The sequence below is a fragment of the Taeniopygia guttata genome, chromosome 4 (genome assembly GCF_048771995.1).
Source record: "Taeniopygia guttata chromosome 4, bTaeGut7.mat, whole genome shotgun sequence".
NCBI classification, from domain to species: Eukaryota; Metazoa; Chordata; class Aves; order Passeriformes; family Estrildidae; genus Taeniopygia; species Taeniopygia guttata.
In genome coordinates this window covers 70,062,531-70,077,985 of record NC_133028.1, presented here as the reverse complement: position 1 = coordinate 70,077,985, position 15,455 = coordinate 70,062,531, and the positions used below count along the sequence as shown (strand labels likewise).

The 15,455-nt window shown below is 48.7% G+C and overlaps 1 protein-coding gene across 1 annotated transcript; it reads left to right on the top strand.

Moving 5' to 3' along the window:
• The first annotated feature begins 2,894 nt into the window (after positions 1 to 2,894).
• On the top strand, positions 2,895 to 15,253 carry BMP3 (bone morphogenetic protein 3). The gene is made up of 3 exons (XM_072928939.1): positions 2,895 to 3,721; positions 10,783 to 11,693; positions 13,496 to 15,253. Exons 1-3 carry the CDS (start codon positions 3,394 to 3,396, stop codon positions 13,685 to 13,687), a joined length of 1,431 nt encoding a protein of 476 aa, XP_072785040.1. The 5' UTR covers positions 2,895 to 3,393; the 3' UTR covers positions 13,688 to 15,253.
• Positions 15,254 to 15,455: the final 202 nt, after the last annotated feature.

Genomic DNA, 15,455 nt, shown 5'->3' with positions numbered 1-15,455 from the left:
CCTTGTGGGGTTGGGAGCACACCAGGGGGCAGAGCTGGTGTCACTGACCCCAAGAATTGGTGTCAGTCAGGAGCCCTGCCACAGCAGAGCACACAGAAGCCCTTCTGAGACAGCCAAACAGATGTGTGGAGGGCCAGGGCAAGGCAGCCGAGGCGGAGCTGCAGTGGGGAATTCTCCAGATGACAGCCAGGAGAGCTGGATGCAGGAGCCACAGCAGCGGAGGGAACTCTGCAGCAGCTGAGAGCCAGGCAAATAGCAGCACGAGTGTGGGGTTAGCCTTCACATGCTGAACAGATTTTGCTAATATCACTTTGTTATGCAAATATGTAATTATTTCATTTCCTCTAGAAGGAGTATTTGTGGTTTCCTGTTCCCTGGGACTTCCGAGTGCTTGTGTAAAGGGAGCAAATGGCTGCAAAGTTAGCAGGTTGTGCAGTCTGTGGCAAGTTCTGAGAAAGTGAAAACCTTGAAGTTTTGGTGGAGGTTTGAATAGCACTTTTGAAGGGGCTGCTGGCCCTGATGATGGCACAGGACTTGCTTACCATTTAAATAAACTTAACTTGGGTTGAAGCCTGCTCTCTACCAGGGGCTAAGGAACTGAAAGGCCAAGTTGCTGCACAGGCTGGAGAGTGTGGTGATCAGGATGGAACTGCTCAGGCCCAATAGGGCCTGGAGTTGTGCTGGCTGTAGCTGAGGGGCAGGATGTGTCTGGATAACTGGTTTACAGCACTTCTGTGGAAGAAGCAGAAAAGGAATAGCAGAGAAGCACAGAAGTGCTGTTCCCTTGGAGGTCAGGGGTGAGAGTTTGTCAGCTGTGGAGAGGAGCTCCCGACATGGTTTGGTTTGGTTTGGATGGTGTGCTCACAACAAGGCTCTGGCATTTAAAAATCTCACGGAGCAGGGAACATTCTTAAACTTCACAAGCTGCAGAACTTTGTGTAATGAGTGTCCTGATATGTCACAGGGACAGCCCATAAAGCGAAGGATTTTTAAAACCCAATGTGTGCCTGCTTAGCATGCCCTGAGAGCTGCAGCAGCTGCTTGAAAAGGGGGATTCAGAGAAGGCTCCTAATGCCCCGAGAAGTCACTTTTTCCTTTCTGTTTCACATGCAGTGTCCTCTTTCTGTCTCCTTGCTGGCTGTAGCAGGTTTGTATAGGGCTAACTTTCCATTTTAGACCCTTAGCTGCAATCAGGTGCTGGGGTGAGTTTCTGGGAACTGAATTTGGATTTAATTTTACATAAAGAGGGCTTTCTGCTAACACTTATAGGATTTTAAATAAAAGCTCATCCATAGGATGCTTGAGCTTCCATGTTGAACTAAAAGTTGTTCTTGTCTAATCCCATTTTGCTTGAGAATTTATCTGATGATTTATTTATTATTATTTATTCTCAATTTACAGTGGTCTGATCTCAAGAGTCAGGAAGCTGCTCAGAGGATGTGTTGGAGATGTACAAAAGATGACATCTTCCAGCAAATGGCTTGGTTAGGACAGGATTCAGTTACACCAGTTTTTATTGAAGGACTTGTGGTGTGTTGTTGCTTGGGTTTTTTTTTTTAATGTTGCTTCTTTCAACAGTAGGAAAAAACTGAAATCTGAAATTATCCTGAAATGGTAATTTCCAGTTGCATAGATATTCTTCTTTGGGATTGACTGTTCTGCCATGGATATAAGCCAGGGGCTGCTGCTTGTGCTGAATTTTTTAGCCATCAGTTTAAATAATTTTGTTTTCTTTCTGCATGGATCTGCATTGGTTTTATTACTCATGTCCACAAAAAAGCAATTATACCTTAATGTTTAAGTATGAGCTCGTTAATTATGTTTGCTTGTTTTGTTAGCTTTTATATTGCACTAATGTGTATTTCTCACCTAGAGAAAAATAGAGGTAATGGTACTACTTGCATGGATAGTGACGTGGTGTGTTTCCACATCTACGGCTAGGATTTGGAGATTCATATGGCAGCTTCGGTGCCTCAGCACTGTTAGAGGATGAGCCACTGCCATGGGTTGTATCTGAGCCTTCAAATGTAGGAGCATATAAAAATCACTACTCTGCTGCTGAGAATCTTCCCTTTCCTCCCTACCTGCTGGTGTGCACTCACCTCTCCTAGTTACAGATGGACTTATACAACTGCATTACAGTGCTTGCTACTGATCCTAATTTCAGTGTAATTGGAGAGGCAATACATAAAGTGTCGTAGTGTTCTATTTAGGGCTGGATAATGATACGCTTGCTGCAGCCTGTGGAAAAGCTGAATGCCCTGTGCTGAAAATGCTGTGTGCTACTCTCCGTGTGCTGGCCTGTAGGTCAATCTTACTATCTCCTTTCTTCAGCTTAGAAACCAAGCTGATCTTGGGAACCAGCACACTTCCAAACTGTGACACTGCAGCGAGGCTCCTCTTCACCTCCCGTGTGTTCCCTGCCCGATGTACAGATGAGGCGCCCCTTTGTTGCAAGGCAGATTTGGGTAAGGGACAGCGTCGTGTGTGCTGGGCGGTTGTGTGAGGCTGTGGCACTGGCAAGGGCGGGTGGGACATTTCTGTCCTTTGGTGCTGAAAGACAGCAAATGCGGGAGGCACGTAGAATTGTCTCAGCCGAGCAAGGAACAGCTTGTGCGGGATTTCTCTGGCTGCGCGTCCCTTCCCACGGGTTCCAGGCTGCTGAGGGCACCTCTGCCAGTCCCGGCCGGGTTGGAGGAAGCCGAGGGTCACTGAGCGGGGCTGCTACTCAGGAGAGGCAGGCAGAACCCCAGCACAACCCGGTGAGGATCGCTTCCACCTGCCCGCGGTGGACTGTGCTCCGCTCCCAGCCAAGTCTAGCCTTGAGGCGTTCCAGGGGAGAAGCGTGAGTGCGCTGCTACTCGTGATTTTCTTTATTTTTTTTTCTTAACGCGATCACGTTATTGTACGGCCTTTGGGAGGGGCTGGGTGGAGGCGGGCAGGGGACCGTCCTCCGCCTTGATCGCCGTCCGCCCAGGGGGATGGAGTTTGCAGAGCATCCCCTCCCTCCCGTCCCGTCGCTGCGCTCCCCTGGGGTGGCGGCTCCCCGCCGGAGCGAGGGCGGGCGGGGCGATCGCCGCGCTTGGCCCGGTCTCTCGGTGGCGCGGGGCTGCACCGAGCGAGTGCCGGCCGTGCCGGGAGCAGCGCCGCCGCCTCTCCCCGACACCAACCTGCGCGGCTGGGAATAAAGCCCCTCGCTCCCCGCCGGGAAGGGAGGGCGGTACAAACCGTGGAGCTTTCCTCCGCCCCGCTTTTTGCCGTTTTTTTTTTTTCTTCTTTTCCCCTTTTTTTGCTTTCCCCTTTTTGTCGTTCTCCAGGAGGAGAACGCGCCATCCGCGCGGTGCCGGGCTCGCTTGGCGGCCCCGGGCGCCGCCGGCGGGACGGAGGGGCGGGATGGCGGCGTCGGCCCGCTGGGTGCTGTGCCTGTGCCTGGGATGGGGCTGCCTGTGCCTGGCCTTGGGGGACACTCTGCGGCCGCGCCGGCTTGGGCTGCGGCGCCGGGCTGCGCCGGGAGCCGTGCGGGGCAGCCGCGCCCGGCCGCCCGCAGGTGAGGACAGCCCGGGGCAGCGGCGGCCCGAGCGGCCGGCGGCGGCGGACAGAGTGGCGGAGCACATGCTGCGGCTCTACGAGCAGTACCGCGGCGGCCGGGACCCGCCGGCACCGCCCGGGCCCTGGCTCCGCCGGGGCAACACGGTGCGCGGCTTCCGCCCGCTGCCCGCAGGTGAGTGCGCACCGCGGCCGCGGAACGAGGGGGGACCCTGAGCATCGCTGGGGTGGCGCCCGGACAGCTCGGAATAAATGAGAGAATTGGAGGAGTATCTCTTCCTGCGAGGACTGTCGTGTTTGATGTTATGTCCTGTGCTTTAATTATTGCCTTACCGCTTCTGCTCTGCTTCTAGCATCGCTGTCATCACGATAGCTGAGTACAGTGCGAGGGAGGTGGAGTAATTAGCGGATCTTCTCCCTAGTCTCCGGTTTGTTAGTGGTGTTCTGCACGTGTAGCTTCTGTTGGGGCCAAGGGCTGATTTGTGCGTGACGGAGCCGTGACATGGTTTGGGGTTTACTGACAATGAGATGCAGTAGCAGATGAGTTCAGCTGAAGCACGACTTAGGTGTCGTTAATACTTCATCTTGTCATCTTTGGAAAAGGCGCTTACATCTCTCCGTGGTTATGCACTGGCATGCACAAGTGGATGGGTGAAAATGTAAAAACATTTTCTCTAAGGGAGAGGGACATGTTTAACATGCCAGCAACTCAAAAGAACCACGTCCTAGCAGAAAGAGAAGTCACTGTCTAGGTGCTAACCCTAACCCTTCCCTCTTGTGCATGTGAGCTCCACAAGGGCTAAATGGAATGGCCAGAACCCAAAGATGAGCATTGCTGGCATGTCCTTCCCCTTGCCTGCTGCACCCCAAAACCTTGCTGCGTGTGGGACAGCTGTCACAGTACACACAGAAGCCCCATTTGCCAGTCTCTTACTTTTGCTTTACACCAGTGCACTGACCCACTGGATTTTTCTTGGACAAGCATCTCTCAGTAAAAATGAGAGCTGTCTGTGAGTTTCAGTGACTTGCTTCAAGTCCTTCCCGTCCTCAGAAAGAGAGCTGTGGGTAGCAGGCTTCCTTGCTTCTTCAAAAGCAACAATGTCTTTTATTAGGCAGCTCTGTGCAGAGATCAAATACAATGAGGAATCAGTGGCTTTGGTGTCTTAGGTTTCAACCCTGCAAGTATTTCTGTCCACAGGAGAGGCTGTAGAGGAGTAATTACCCTCTCTGGGTCTGGAGTGCTGAGAGCCAGGACTCCCCAGCCTCTGCTCTTACTGAAGAGCTCTCTTGTCTTTCTCACCTGACTTGCTGGCCCCATGAAGTCTCATGTCCATGACTGTCACTGAATTAAGCCTACCAAGAGAGGGGAGGATTCACTACAGCTATCCCACCCCCCCACCCCAAAAAAAGAGGAGAGCTTGTTAATGACCCTAGCAGAGCAATATTTGCTCTGTTATGCATATCTAATTAAAGCCATTTATTGCTCTAAACCTAGAATGTTGTTGGTTGAAATCCCATCTCTGTGGTCTTTCTGATTATATTTGTATTCTCACTTGATGTTGAGTGGCAGCAGTCCTATAAACACACTGCTTGCTAATCCCTTTCCTCCTCCTCCACTACCTTCACAGATCAAGTGCCAAAGCAATAAATTGGTTTTAAAACTTGTTGACACTTTATTAAGTACTTATGCAAAATATTACCAGTTAGCTATTGTCTTTCTCTTGCTGTTGGCAGCAGCAGCTTATTTTGTGTGGTTATTGATGGCAGAAAAATCTGTTTCTGGAAAGCCCTTATATTTGATGCTCCTCAGGGCGGTGGGGGCAATGGAAAGACTCTTTCTGACTTCTTCCTTGGGCCCAGCTGCCTGACAAGGCCTGCCATGAAAACGGCACATCCAGCAGTATTCCCCTTTCAAGGTACTTTGTCTCTAGATCCTCTGCTTTGACTGTTGCACTCCTTGGCTCCAAATTTCAGTCTTTCCCTTGTCCAGCTTCCCCTTGTCCTTAATGGGATGCATAAGTTAATTTAATATGTGACATTGCTGTTACTCCTTCACATTTTACCAGTCCCTCTGCCGGCCCCTTCAGGACTCAGCTTTTGGTCTGCTAGGAGCAGAAGTTCCCCAAGAATCCTCCTGTGTCTCCTCCATCTACAGCAAGAGGTCTTGAAGTAAATTTTCAGTGGTTTCATTTGCAGTTTGACTTTGCAATTTAGTCTGACATTTTCAGGAGGGAAGCTCTTCCTTTCTGAAGCACAAATTTTCTGAGTTCTCAAATGTAGCTGTGGAACCTTTCTGTCCTTGCTTTTCCTCTGCAGGGGCTTCTGCTTCTTCTGCAGCACATGGGAAAAGCCTTTCCCAAATGTCTCGGGTAACCTAGCAGACAAATTTTTGAGACTCTAGAGTATTGTGTGATGGGACCAAAGGCTTGTAGGATTTGTTAAAACTCATCCCTGTTTCTAGTCAAAGAACAGTGGTGTCACATGTGGCAGCTGCAGCCCTGTTACCAACAACCAGCAAAACCCAGCCAAGACTGACTAATCAAAACAAGCATCCTCATACCTGTTAAAAGCAAGTTTCTCTTTCAGCAGCTCAGTTCTCTGAGGGGATGGGACCAGAGCTTCAGCCCCGTGTGGCACCTCTTTGAAGGCCCCATCCCATGCTGCCCTCAGATCTCTCATGCACCAGACTTCACAACCAGGCTGGATGGTTGCTTGTTTGGGCTGGGGGTTTAGGCCATTGATTTTGTTGAATGTTCATGCGATCATTCAGGTAAATTTGTTTCCTGTTAGTCTTGCTAAATTATCTGTTTGAATAGCTCAGAGAAAGGAACCTTTGCCTGTGTAAGGATGTATATCTTTCTCAGAGTGTTTAGTTACACTTTAACACTGTTCTCTCTCATGGACTTAACTGTTGTAATTTGTTTCTCTGTGTTTGAGTCAAGGGATGTTCAGCCTGTGATTTCTGCGGCTGCTCTCCTCACTGTTGCAGGACATTTCTGGGATGACTCTCGTAGTCCTTGTGTTGCTTTGGACAGGCCTTTTTGAGTTCTTTACCTGTGGGTGCCACAGGAGTGAGTGGAGTTCCATCCATTGTGGCTCTGAAAGACATATAGGAAAGAAAGTCAGGTGGTCTGTGAGCCACAGTGGAGCAGTCAGGCAGTTCTGGCAAGGGAACTCTGAAGCTGTGGTCCTGCCCATGCAGCAGTGTCTGTACACAACTGTTCACTCCTTCTGAAAGAGACCTGAGCAGAAATCTGCTTACCCTCAGCACTGCCTCTGGGGGTGTGCTGCTCGCTGCCCAGGCTCAGGATTTGGAGGTCAGATACAGCAGGAAAAAATAAAAGAGAGTGGAAATGTAAAAGCCTCAAATGCAGATTAGGTTTGCTTCTGAAAGCATTTTTAATCCTAGCATCACTTAAGGAACACGGCTTGCAAATGAGTCCTGACTTTAATTGGAAGGTCCTCCTAATGGTGTTATAGTGTAGCTATAGAGTCAGAAATTACTTTAAACTCTTTTTTATTGACTGAAGTTCAAGTAATTTCAGGTATTAAACCTGCCCCTGGGCCAATTCTTGTGGGTTTAGAACTATGTTCTCCTCCCTTTCCAAAGGCCTTTCTTTCCTTTGCTGTGGTGCGAAGTGCCCACGCAAAGAGGGGAAATGGAGCGAGCACAGGGAAAGCCGCGCCTCGCCGGCTGCCATCAGCCTGCAGAAACCAGTCCAGGCCAAATGCTGGCCCCTCTGAGCACCAGTAGTATCAGGGGTTCTTTGCAACAAGAGCTTTAAAAATATTCAGTATGGGGACTTGTGTTTTTTTTCCTTCTGTGTGTTTCTTTGGTTTGTTTGGTTGGGTTTTTTTTCTGCATCATTGTAAATACAATGCAAGCAGTAGCATCTAGGTATTTTTCAGGAACTCAACAAACATTAAGCTATGATTTGGGCAGATGGGCCCAAATCTGCAAGCCTCTGAGGCAAATGGGCAAGATCTGTAGGTTCGGCCCCTCGGGACAGAATTTTCTGGCTTCTGTCACTGTGTCTCACAGCGGTGCCATGCACGTGAGCCACCTGCGTTCGCAGCTCCCTGCCGGTCCCTGTTTCTAGAACACATTGCTTCAGGGTCAGGAGCTGTGGCTTCAGAGAGGGCAAGCTGTGCACAAGTTGCTTTTCACCCCAGCAGCCGAAGTGCAATGAGTCGTGGCTGTGAGGAAGAGGGAGGTCAGCTCTTCTGCCCAGATTTGTGGGTTTCATGATATGAAACCCTCATGTAAGTTAGGTCCTGGGTATGCAGCGTTGCTGTTTCTACACAGGTTCTTTATTTGGGCATCTGATAGCTTTAATCTGTGGTGAACTTGCCGTTGTTTTATATCAGGTTGCTACCTGCTGTGATCTTACCTGCTTTGCTAAAGGAATTAATAAAACCAGTTTTAGCAGCAGGTCCTATGCTCTTTCAAAAGGGAGAGCCACATCCTATCTTCTGCTTTTGCAGAGAATGCAAATTGGTAACTAGGAAGCAGCAGCCAAGTAAGAGGAAGATGGGAGAAAAGAGAAAATCTGACTGCCAAATCTGTTTCTGTTGAGGAGCTTGTTCCCGTTTCCAGCTCTGAGTGAACTTTTGTATGTGGGCTGTGAACTGATGAGAACAATGTTTTACACCGGAAACGCCGATCCGTTCTTAAGCGGGCACAAGGGCACCTCTTTAATATCTCTTTTAAATGATGGCTAATTGTGTCTGTATAACTAAATAGTCCATGTTATTGCATCCTTTTTCACCCGTAGGATAGATTTGGCAGTCCATAAAAATGTCAGGGCATCCTCTATAAAGGTAAACACACCACATGTTAGCAGACTCATTCCAGCTTATTGATGCCTGAAATCCCCCTTGTGACAGGAATCTGTGCCGGCAGTGTCGCTCTTGACAGACCTACTGCACTTGCTTAAAAATACTTTTTTAATGCCAGTCACAAGCCTGCCTTGCAGCTGTGGGTTGGTGCAGGGAGGCGAGGAAGTGTGGGCCATGCCCTTAAGATCCTGCAGGTACAGGTAGTTCAGCTGCCGTGCCAGGAGCCGGGTTCCAGCTGTTAGTAAACAGTCAGGAATGGTTTCCAGCAGAGCGTGTCCTATGAGGCAAAAACAAAGTCTCATTTCAAAGAAATTAAGTTTTCCTAAGCAAGAGACACCTTTGTAGTTACTTTAAAGTTGCATCTTCCTTGGCATGCCTGTAATTTTTAAGGGTAATTTCTGGCCCTTATTTCAGTGCAATTCTTGCACCTGGGAGTCGGGTATCGGCGTCACACAAGTGGTGTACTGGATCCAGTATTCCCAAATTTTGATGGAACCCCAGGTCATGCAGTTGGGTTTCTTGAGGCAGAATCTGGTGGATCCACAGATGTCTGTGCTGTCCTCTAGTAACTTTTTAAGACGATTTTGCAGATGAAAGATGGGAGAACTCAGAGCCGTGGAAGCTTGGAGGTGGTTGTGTAGGAAAATAGCACCATCTACTGCAAGTGCCTTGTCTTGGCATAGAGCTACAGCCCGGAATTTAGCTTTTAACCAGAACTTTAGACTCCCTCTGTGTCTGCCCCATGCTGTCCAGAATTTCTTGATGAACAAAAGTAGCTTCCTTTGTCTTCCAATACAATATGCCAATTTAGAACAGGCAGGATTTTTTTAAGTGGCATTGGTAATAAAAATTAAGGTCAAAACTTGTCCTTCAGCATACAGCAGTGATTCAAATAATAACTTCTTAAACAGGTGCCCATAGGACACCTGTCAGAATTCTGGCTCCTAAGACTGATGTGCTCAGTGCTCTGCCAAATTACATATGAACCTTATTACATCAGTGGTTACAAACCAAGCAGAGATCAGGTCCTCGTGTATGTCTAGTACAAGTGTGGTCAGGAGCTGGTTTTGGCTTGAGGAATAAAAGACAGGATGGAATTCTAGGTAAATCTAGTTCCCTAGGCGTCTGTAACCGTGGTACGTGAGTTTTCTGCACGTGGGAAGTTACCTGTGTGCTTTGCTGTCAGATAAGGCTGAACATGTAAACAAAGATGATTCCTTAGATGATTTGGCCGTGGCACTGTTTTGGCCCTGTTCCACTGAAGAAGATGTGCAGGTTTTTCCAAAATTCCATGAAGCAATGCATCTACTGGGTCAGGGAGAAGGGTTCTCTCTTTCTAGTGGGACCAGTTCCTGCTTTTTTAATGTACTTATTGGAATATTATGACACAAAAATGTTCAGAAGAGGAGGAAGCTGCTTGGATTGCTGGGGTAGGGATGAGGCAGCACAGGCAGAGTCCAGGCTTTTGCCACACTTACCTGAGTGGCACTGGCCATTGGGATATTGCAGGCTGGAGACGCTGAATGTCACACAGAACATGAAATTGTCACTGTCTGTGAAAGATAAGTACTGGAAATGGTGTTTTCACCTACCTGGGCTAGGGACTTGCTACTTTGTGTGAAGGGTGGGAGTGGTGTGGCTGGTCATCCCTAGTCCATGGCCATCTCTGTGCTTGTCACTGCATGGACTGACCCTTTGGAGAGGCTTTTCACATGTCGTGGTGTCCACAAAGCATTTAATTCTGCATGCCCTCGTTTCCATAACATGTCAGGATGTTTCCAGCCCTTTGGGCAGGGCTGCAGACCATACCTTAGCTATACTGTATTTGAGTTTTCCCTACCAGCCTGGTTTACAGCTTAACATTCTGATCAGTATTTCTCTTTCTCTGAAGGATGGACATAACCGCAGCGCACAGGGAATTTTAAAAGAAAAATTACACCTTCCTCTTGAGCCTTGCTGTTGCATCTTGTGGGGGCTAGAGTCCCCCACGTGTTTCCCAGACCAGCCCGTGTCAGCAGCCCGTCCCTGGGCTCGGGTGCGGTACCTGAGGTTAGCTCCATCCCCCTGCACAGACACAAGGGAGTGTGCCACCTCACAACCCCTCAAATCTGGTTTTTGGATTGGCTTTCTTTGGGCTGCCGGGGATGCTCTAGTTCCATCTGCCTGTATATTCAGCTGTATTAGTAAATACCTTCTAACTTTGGCATGAAAATTGATGAAGTGTCCAGGATGGAATGACTAAATGTACCCAGTGTAACTGAATCTTCTAGAGAGAAACTTCGGGCATGAGCAGTATGGGAAGTTACCTGTGCCTACCTGCTGCCAGAGCAGCCCTGTGTCCCCTCTGGATGAGATTTTTAGATGCCCATTTTCTTATGTGATTATTTTTTTTTCCAGGGAGCCCCAAAGGCCAGGAGATGTACATTTTTAACTTGACATCACTCACGGAGTCTGAAAATGTCCTGTCAGCTTCAGTGTATTATTATATTGGTGATCTGCTGCATGTGAAATGGAACTGTTCCCAGCCCAGTGGCTGTTCTCATCATTGGCACAGGAAACCTGAAATTCAGATACATCTTTCGGTTTGGACCTTTCCTTCAGCTGGGAACCTGACTCGGAGCCTGGGGCATTTCCTCATCAATGTCTCCTCTGCTTACCAGGATATCCTTTCCTGGCAGTGGAAGGATATCACTCAGCTCCTGCATGAAGCAAAGCAAAACAACGAGCTGCTGATCAGTGTTAAAATGGATCTGACCAGCCATCCTCCCTGGGAAAGAGCGTCTTCCTCCTACGAACCCTACATCCTGATTTACGCCAACGATTCTGCTATCTCAGAGCCAGAGAGTGTTGTCTCCACTCTGCGAGGACGCCGTCATCCCCTGGCAAGGGTCCTTCCCAAGCCAGAGGGCCACAGGAGGAGCAGCGTGGATAACCGCCGGAGGAAACGCTCTGCAAACGTCCTGTTGCCACTGCAGAACAATGAGCTCCCAGGAGCCAAGTACCAGTATGGGGAGGAGCAGGGGTGGGAAGGCACAAAACCCTACAAGACCTTCCAGCCACAGCTAGCAGACAGGGCCAGGAGTAAGAAGAAGCAGAGGAAGAGTCATCTCCAGAAGACCCAGACTCTGCAGTTTGATGAGCAAACACTGAAGAAGGCGAGGAGGAAGCAGTGGAACGAGCCAAGGAATTGCGCCCGGCGCTATCTCAAGGTGGATTTTGCAGACATTGGCTGGAGCGAGTGGATCATTTCCCCTAAGTCCTTCGATGCCTATTACTGCTCAGGAGAATGCCAATTCCCAATTCCAAAGGTATGGTCTCTAGTGATGCTTTTTTGCTGTCTGTTACCATGAACGGGGCATTTTGTTTCCCATGTCACTAAAAGGCAGGCAGTGATACAAGCCAGACCTGGAAAACTGTTTGGTAGGCAGGAAGGGAGCCCAGAGCCCCGCCACAGGCAGAGAAGGCTGCCCAAGGGCAGAGAGCTCCAGCTCCAGGCAGTGGCAGGCGTGGCTGTAGTGCCACAGAGCCGAGTGAATCACTTCTGATTCACTGCACCGAGGGGATTCAGGCTGGCTCACTTTCAAAATATCCTCTGGTCTGTATGAGCTGGTTGCACGTGAGTAGCAGGGGAGGCTGATGTGCTCCTAGCCCTGTGACCTAGACAGATGAACTCTGTTCCAAATGTCCAGTGTCCTTAGCAACACGTAGGTCCTGGAGGATGCTCAAACTTGGGAGTAGGACATGGGATTTGAGGCTGGCCTAAAACGAGGGGTATGCACAAGTAACAGCTGCAGGAAACATCAGTAAAGACAGGGCTCTTGGACTCACTGCAGTGTTTCATTCCAGAGTCTATAGTCCTGCCACAGTGAAGCCAGAGCAGTTGGTTACAAAATATATGTGGCATTTCAGTGGCTTAAGGAGCCTTTGAAAATGATGGGTGGAAGAATTGCACCAAAGGGGATGGTGCCCAGACAAAGCAAGCTGCAGAAGGAGCTTGGAGGAGGAGATGACTTGCCTACCTCCAGCTGCAGTGGCAGGCCTCAAAACTGAGCATCAATGTTTGGAGTCCCGGTTTTAGTTTTAGTACTACTGGCTACAGGAAATGGGATCTCAGTAGGTGTTCTACCTTTTGGCATGGATCAGCAGGCTTAGCTCCCAGTTATTTTGGGCAAAATGCTGCCCAGCAGCTGAGTAAGGAAGCGTGGCTGGGCACTACCAGAGCTTTCACTTCCCTTTGAAGACAGAAATAATACAGAAATCTGAGTTGTATGATAACCTAAAACATGTTTTTAAATCCCTGGCTGCTACTGCTGAGGAGTATAGGTACTCTTGCATTCAAAACAAACCAACAGAAATGTCTTTGATCAGCCTAGATGGAGACTTACAACTTCATGTACTAATGTGCTGTGCCAATGATATGACGAGCTGGAATTCACAGTTATTCCTGTGCTTTTTGCAGGTCTATATCTAAACCTTAAGACTGACTTTTTTTCACAGGACCAAATCATCTCTCATTGCAGCAAAACTGCAAATTGAACATTTGGCCAAAATGACCTCGTTCTGTATATTTCCCAGCGACATGTGATGGGATACACACTCACTGTTTTGATTCCCCACGCTGTGTGTGTGTAAGAGCAACTCTAAAAACCAAAGCAAAAGTCCCTGGCTAAAAGCTGTGTCTTGTGCAGTTTTCATACCCACCTATCTCTTGTACAGATACTTGGATCAGGGTTTGGAGAAAAACTTTGTGCTTTTCATTTCTCTGTGTTGGTTTTTTATTTTTATGTACATCTTAATGGCTTCTGGTTTTGTGACCAAGCAGTTACCTTAGCAGGCAGATTTGCTTTCTGCTCAGAGCAAACCCAAGCGTGTCCCTTTCTATACATTTAGGAAACTTTGTCCTTTAAAGTTTCTTCCCTGAGGAAAATGTCACTTTAGTGTGAGGCACAGCTGTCTTGGAGGCTCACTTCCACAGCAGTGCCACTAGCTACAAATGTTCCAGCTGAGGGGTCTCTACAGGGCCCTTCAACAAAGCAATTTTATTGTAGAGTACATGAATCCACGGCAATGTGGGCGCAGTAACATGTTCTGCCATGTCTTTCTCTTGCAGGCCATGAAGCCATCCAACCACGCCACCATCCAGAGCATTGTGAGAGCTGTGGGAGTCGTCCCCGGCATTCCCGAGCCTTGCTGTGTTCCTGACAAAATGTCTTCTCTTAGCATCCTGTTCTTTGATGAAAACAAGAACGTGGTTCTGAAGGTGTACCCCAACATGACAGTGGAGTCCTGTGCGTGCAGATAACGCCTTGGGGGCCTTTGGGCAATGCCAGGTGATGGCTTGCTGTTTGGGGAAGGGGGGTGGGCAGGAGTCTCATCATACCTGCATCGTGTTTGCACTGCCAATGCGTTTCCCTGGGACAAGGAAGAGAAAACATAAAGAAATCCAAGCAATGAGAATGGGAACAGGATGGATTTCAAGTAGCGATTCCAAGGAAAGTGAATACAAACTTCATTTGTCCGTGATTCTGACCGACACGCAAGGCTCGGGAACGGGACCTGACTGTACCTGTTGGAAGCGAGAGGTGAAAGAAGAATCTGCAGACTTTTGAGACTGCCCAAAGGACATAGTGATCTATTTTTGTACAAGATTTTGGAAGCAGCACAGGCTGGTACTTCTTGTCTCTGTTCTAATGGTGACTAATGGCGGGGGGAGGTTAGAAATGTAATAGTCTTCATTTTAAAGCTAAGTTTCTTGCCTTAGGTTTTAGAGTAGTACAGCAAGGCAGCAAAACAAATCTGACATCCTGAAAGCTGCAGATGACCGTGCATCTCCTTGGTACGAGGTTACCCACCTGGTGTGCAAGTTCCTTTTCACTGACACCTACTCTGTAATTCAGCTCCTGGGAGCTCAGTGACACAGGAGCTCAAAGCAGGACTGCTGAGTGCTTCACTCTGACTCCTAGGGAAACTCAGCAGGCCAGGGCTGTGGAAATGCCACACTCAGCCAAGTGTCTCATTCACCACGTGTCCCAGAACACACTTGCAAATAATCTGTGGGGTGTCTACCTGCAAGGGCACCATGGCCAGGCTGTGTGCAGTGGCCTCTTCTCCCAGGTAACAAGCCATGGCACCAGAGGTCATAGCCTCAAGCTGCACCTGGGGAGGGTCAGGCTGGACATTAGGAAGAATTTCTCCATGGAGAGGATGGTCAGGGAGTGGAAGGGGCTGCCCAGGGAGGAGTTGGAGTCACCCTCCATGAAGCTGTTCAGGAAAGGACTGGATGGGGGCACTCAGTGCTCTGATTTAGCCAGCAGGGTGGTGATTGGGTTCTTCCCTACTCTGGGGGCCCTGAAGACATCAGCAGCAGAGTGTCACTCCCGGGGCAGAACTGGTTCCAAAGATTGGCACCCTCAGCTGAGGAGAGGCTTGTGGGTTTACAGGATGGGTTCTTGAGTGGCTCCTTTTTCCCTGTAAAACCAGCGTTTTTAAATGATTTCTGGGGAAAGGTTTATCTGTGTACAGACTGTCAATTTTGAAAAGTGAAAATCACCCCCAAAAAAGGAAAAGTTATTTTGTATATGAAAGAAACTTTTACAGATGCTTCTAATTTATTTTATATCCATGGCCCTCCTAATGTATCCTCCTTTATCTCAGCACTCTTCAAACCATGCAGTTTTCTCTGTCAGTGCAGAGATGAACTGCCAGGACTATAGGAGAGCTCCAAAGGACAGGTGCACCTGCAGTGTGAAGGGCATGTTTCACTGCTGATGGATAAACTTGTCTGGTCTGTGTTGTTTTCCTTCAGTAATACACATGTTGTGCTTGGAATTCTGGAGAGGCATAAAATAAAATTACTTTAAAATAAAAATCCATGTTTTCCTGTGTGGCACTCAGACATTTCCAAGAACATTCAAGCAGGTGGGGCAATGCTGGGGCACAGGGAAGATGTGCCTGGGTCTGGAGGCAGAGCTTGAAGGCTTCTCACATTTAAATAAAGCTGGGAGGGAGGTGGTACAAAGGCACTGTGGGTGCTCGGGGAGGTGATACATGACTCAGGGGAGGGAGTCGCT

Excerpts from the sequence above, each read along its gene's own strand:
- BMP3 (XM_072928939.1), top strand. The coding sequence starts at position 3,394 with ATGGCGGCGTCGGCCCGCTGGGTGCTGTGCCTGTGCCTGGGATGGGGC. Across the intron at positions 3,722-10,782 it reads CTTCCGCCCGCTGCCCGCAG|GGAGCCCCAAAGGCCAGGAG; the intron begins GTGAGTGCGCAC and ends TTTTTTTTCCAG. Across the intron at positions 11,694-13,495 it reads GCCAATTCCCAATTCCAAAG|GCCATGAAGCCATCCAACCA; the intron begins GTATGGTCTCTA and ends TTTCTCTTGCAG.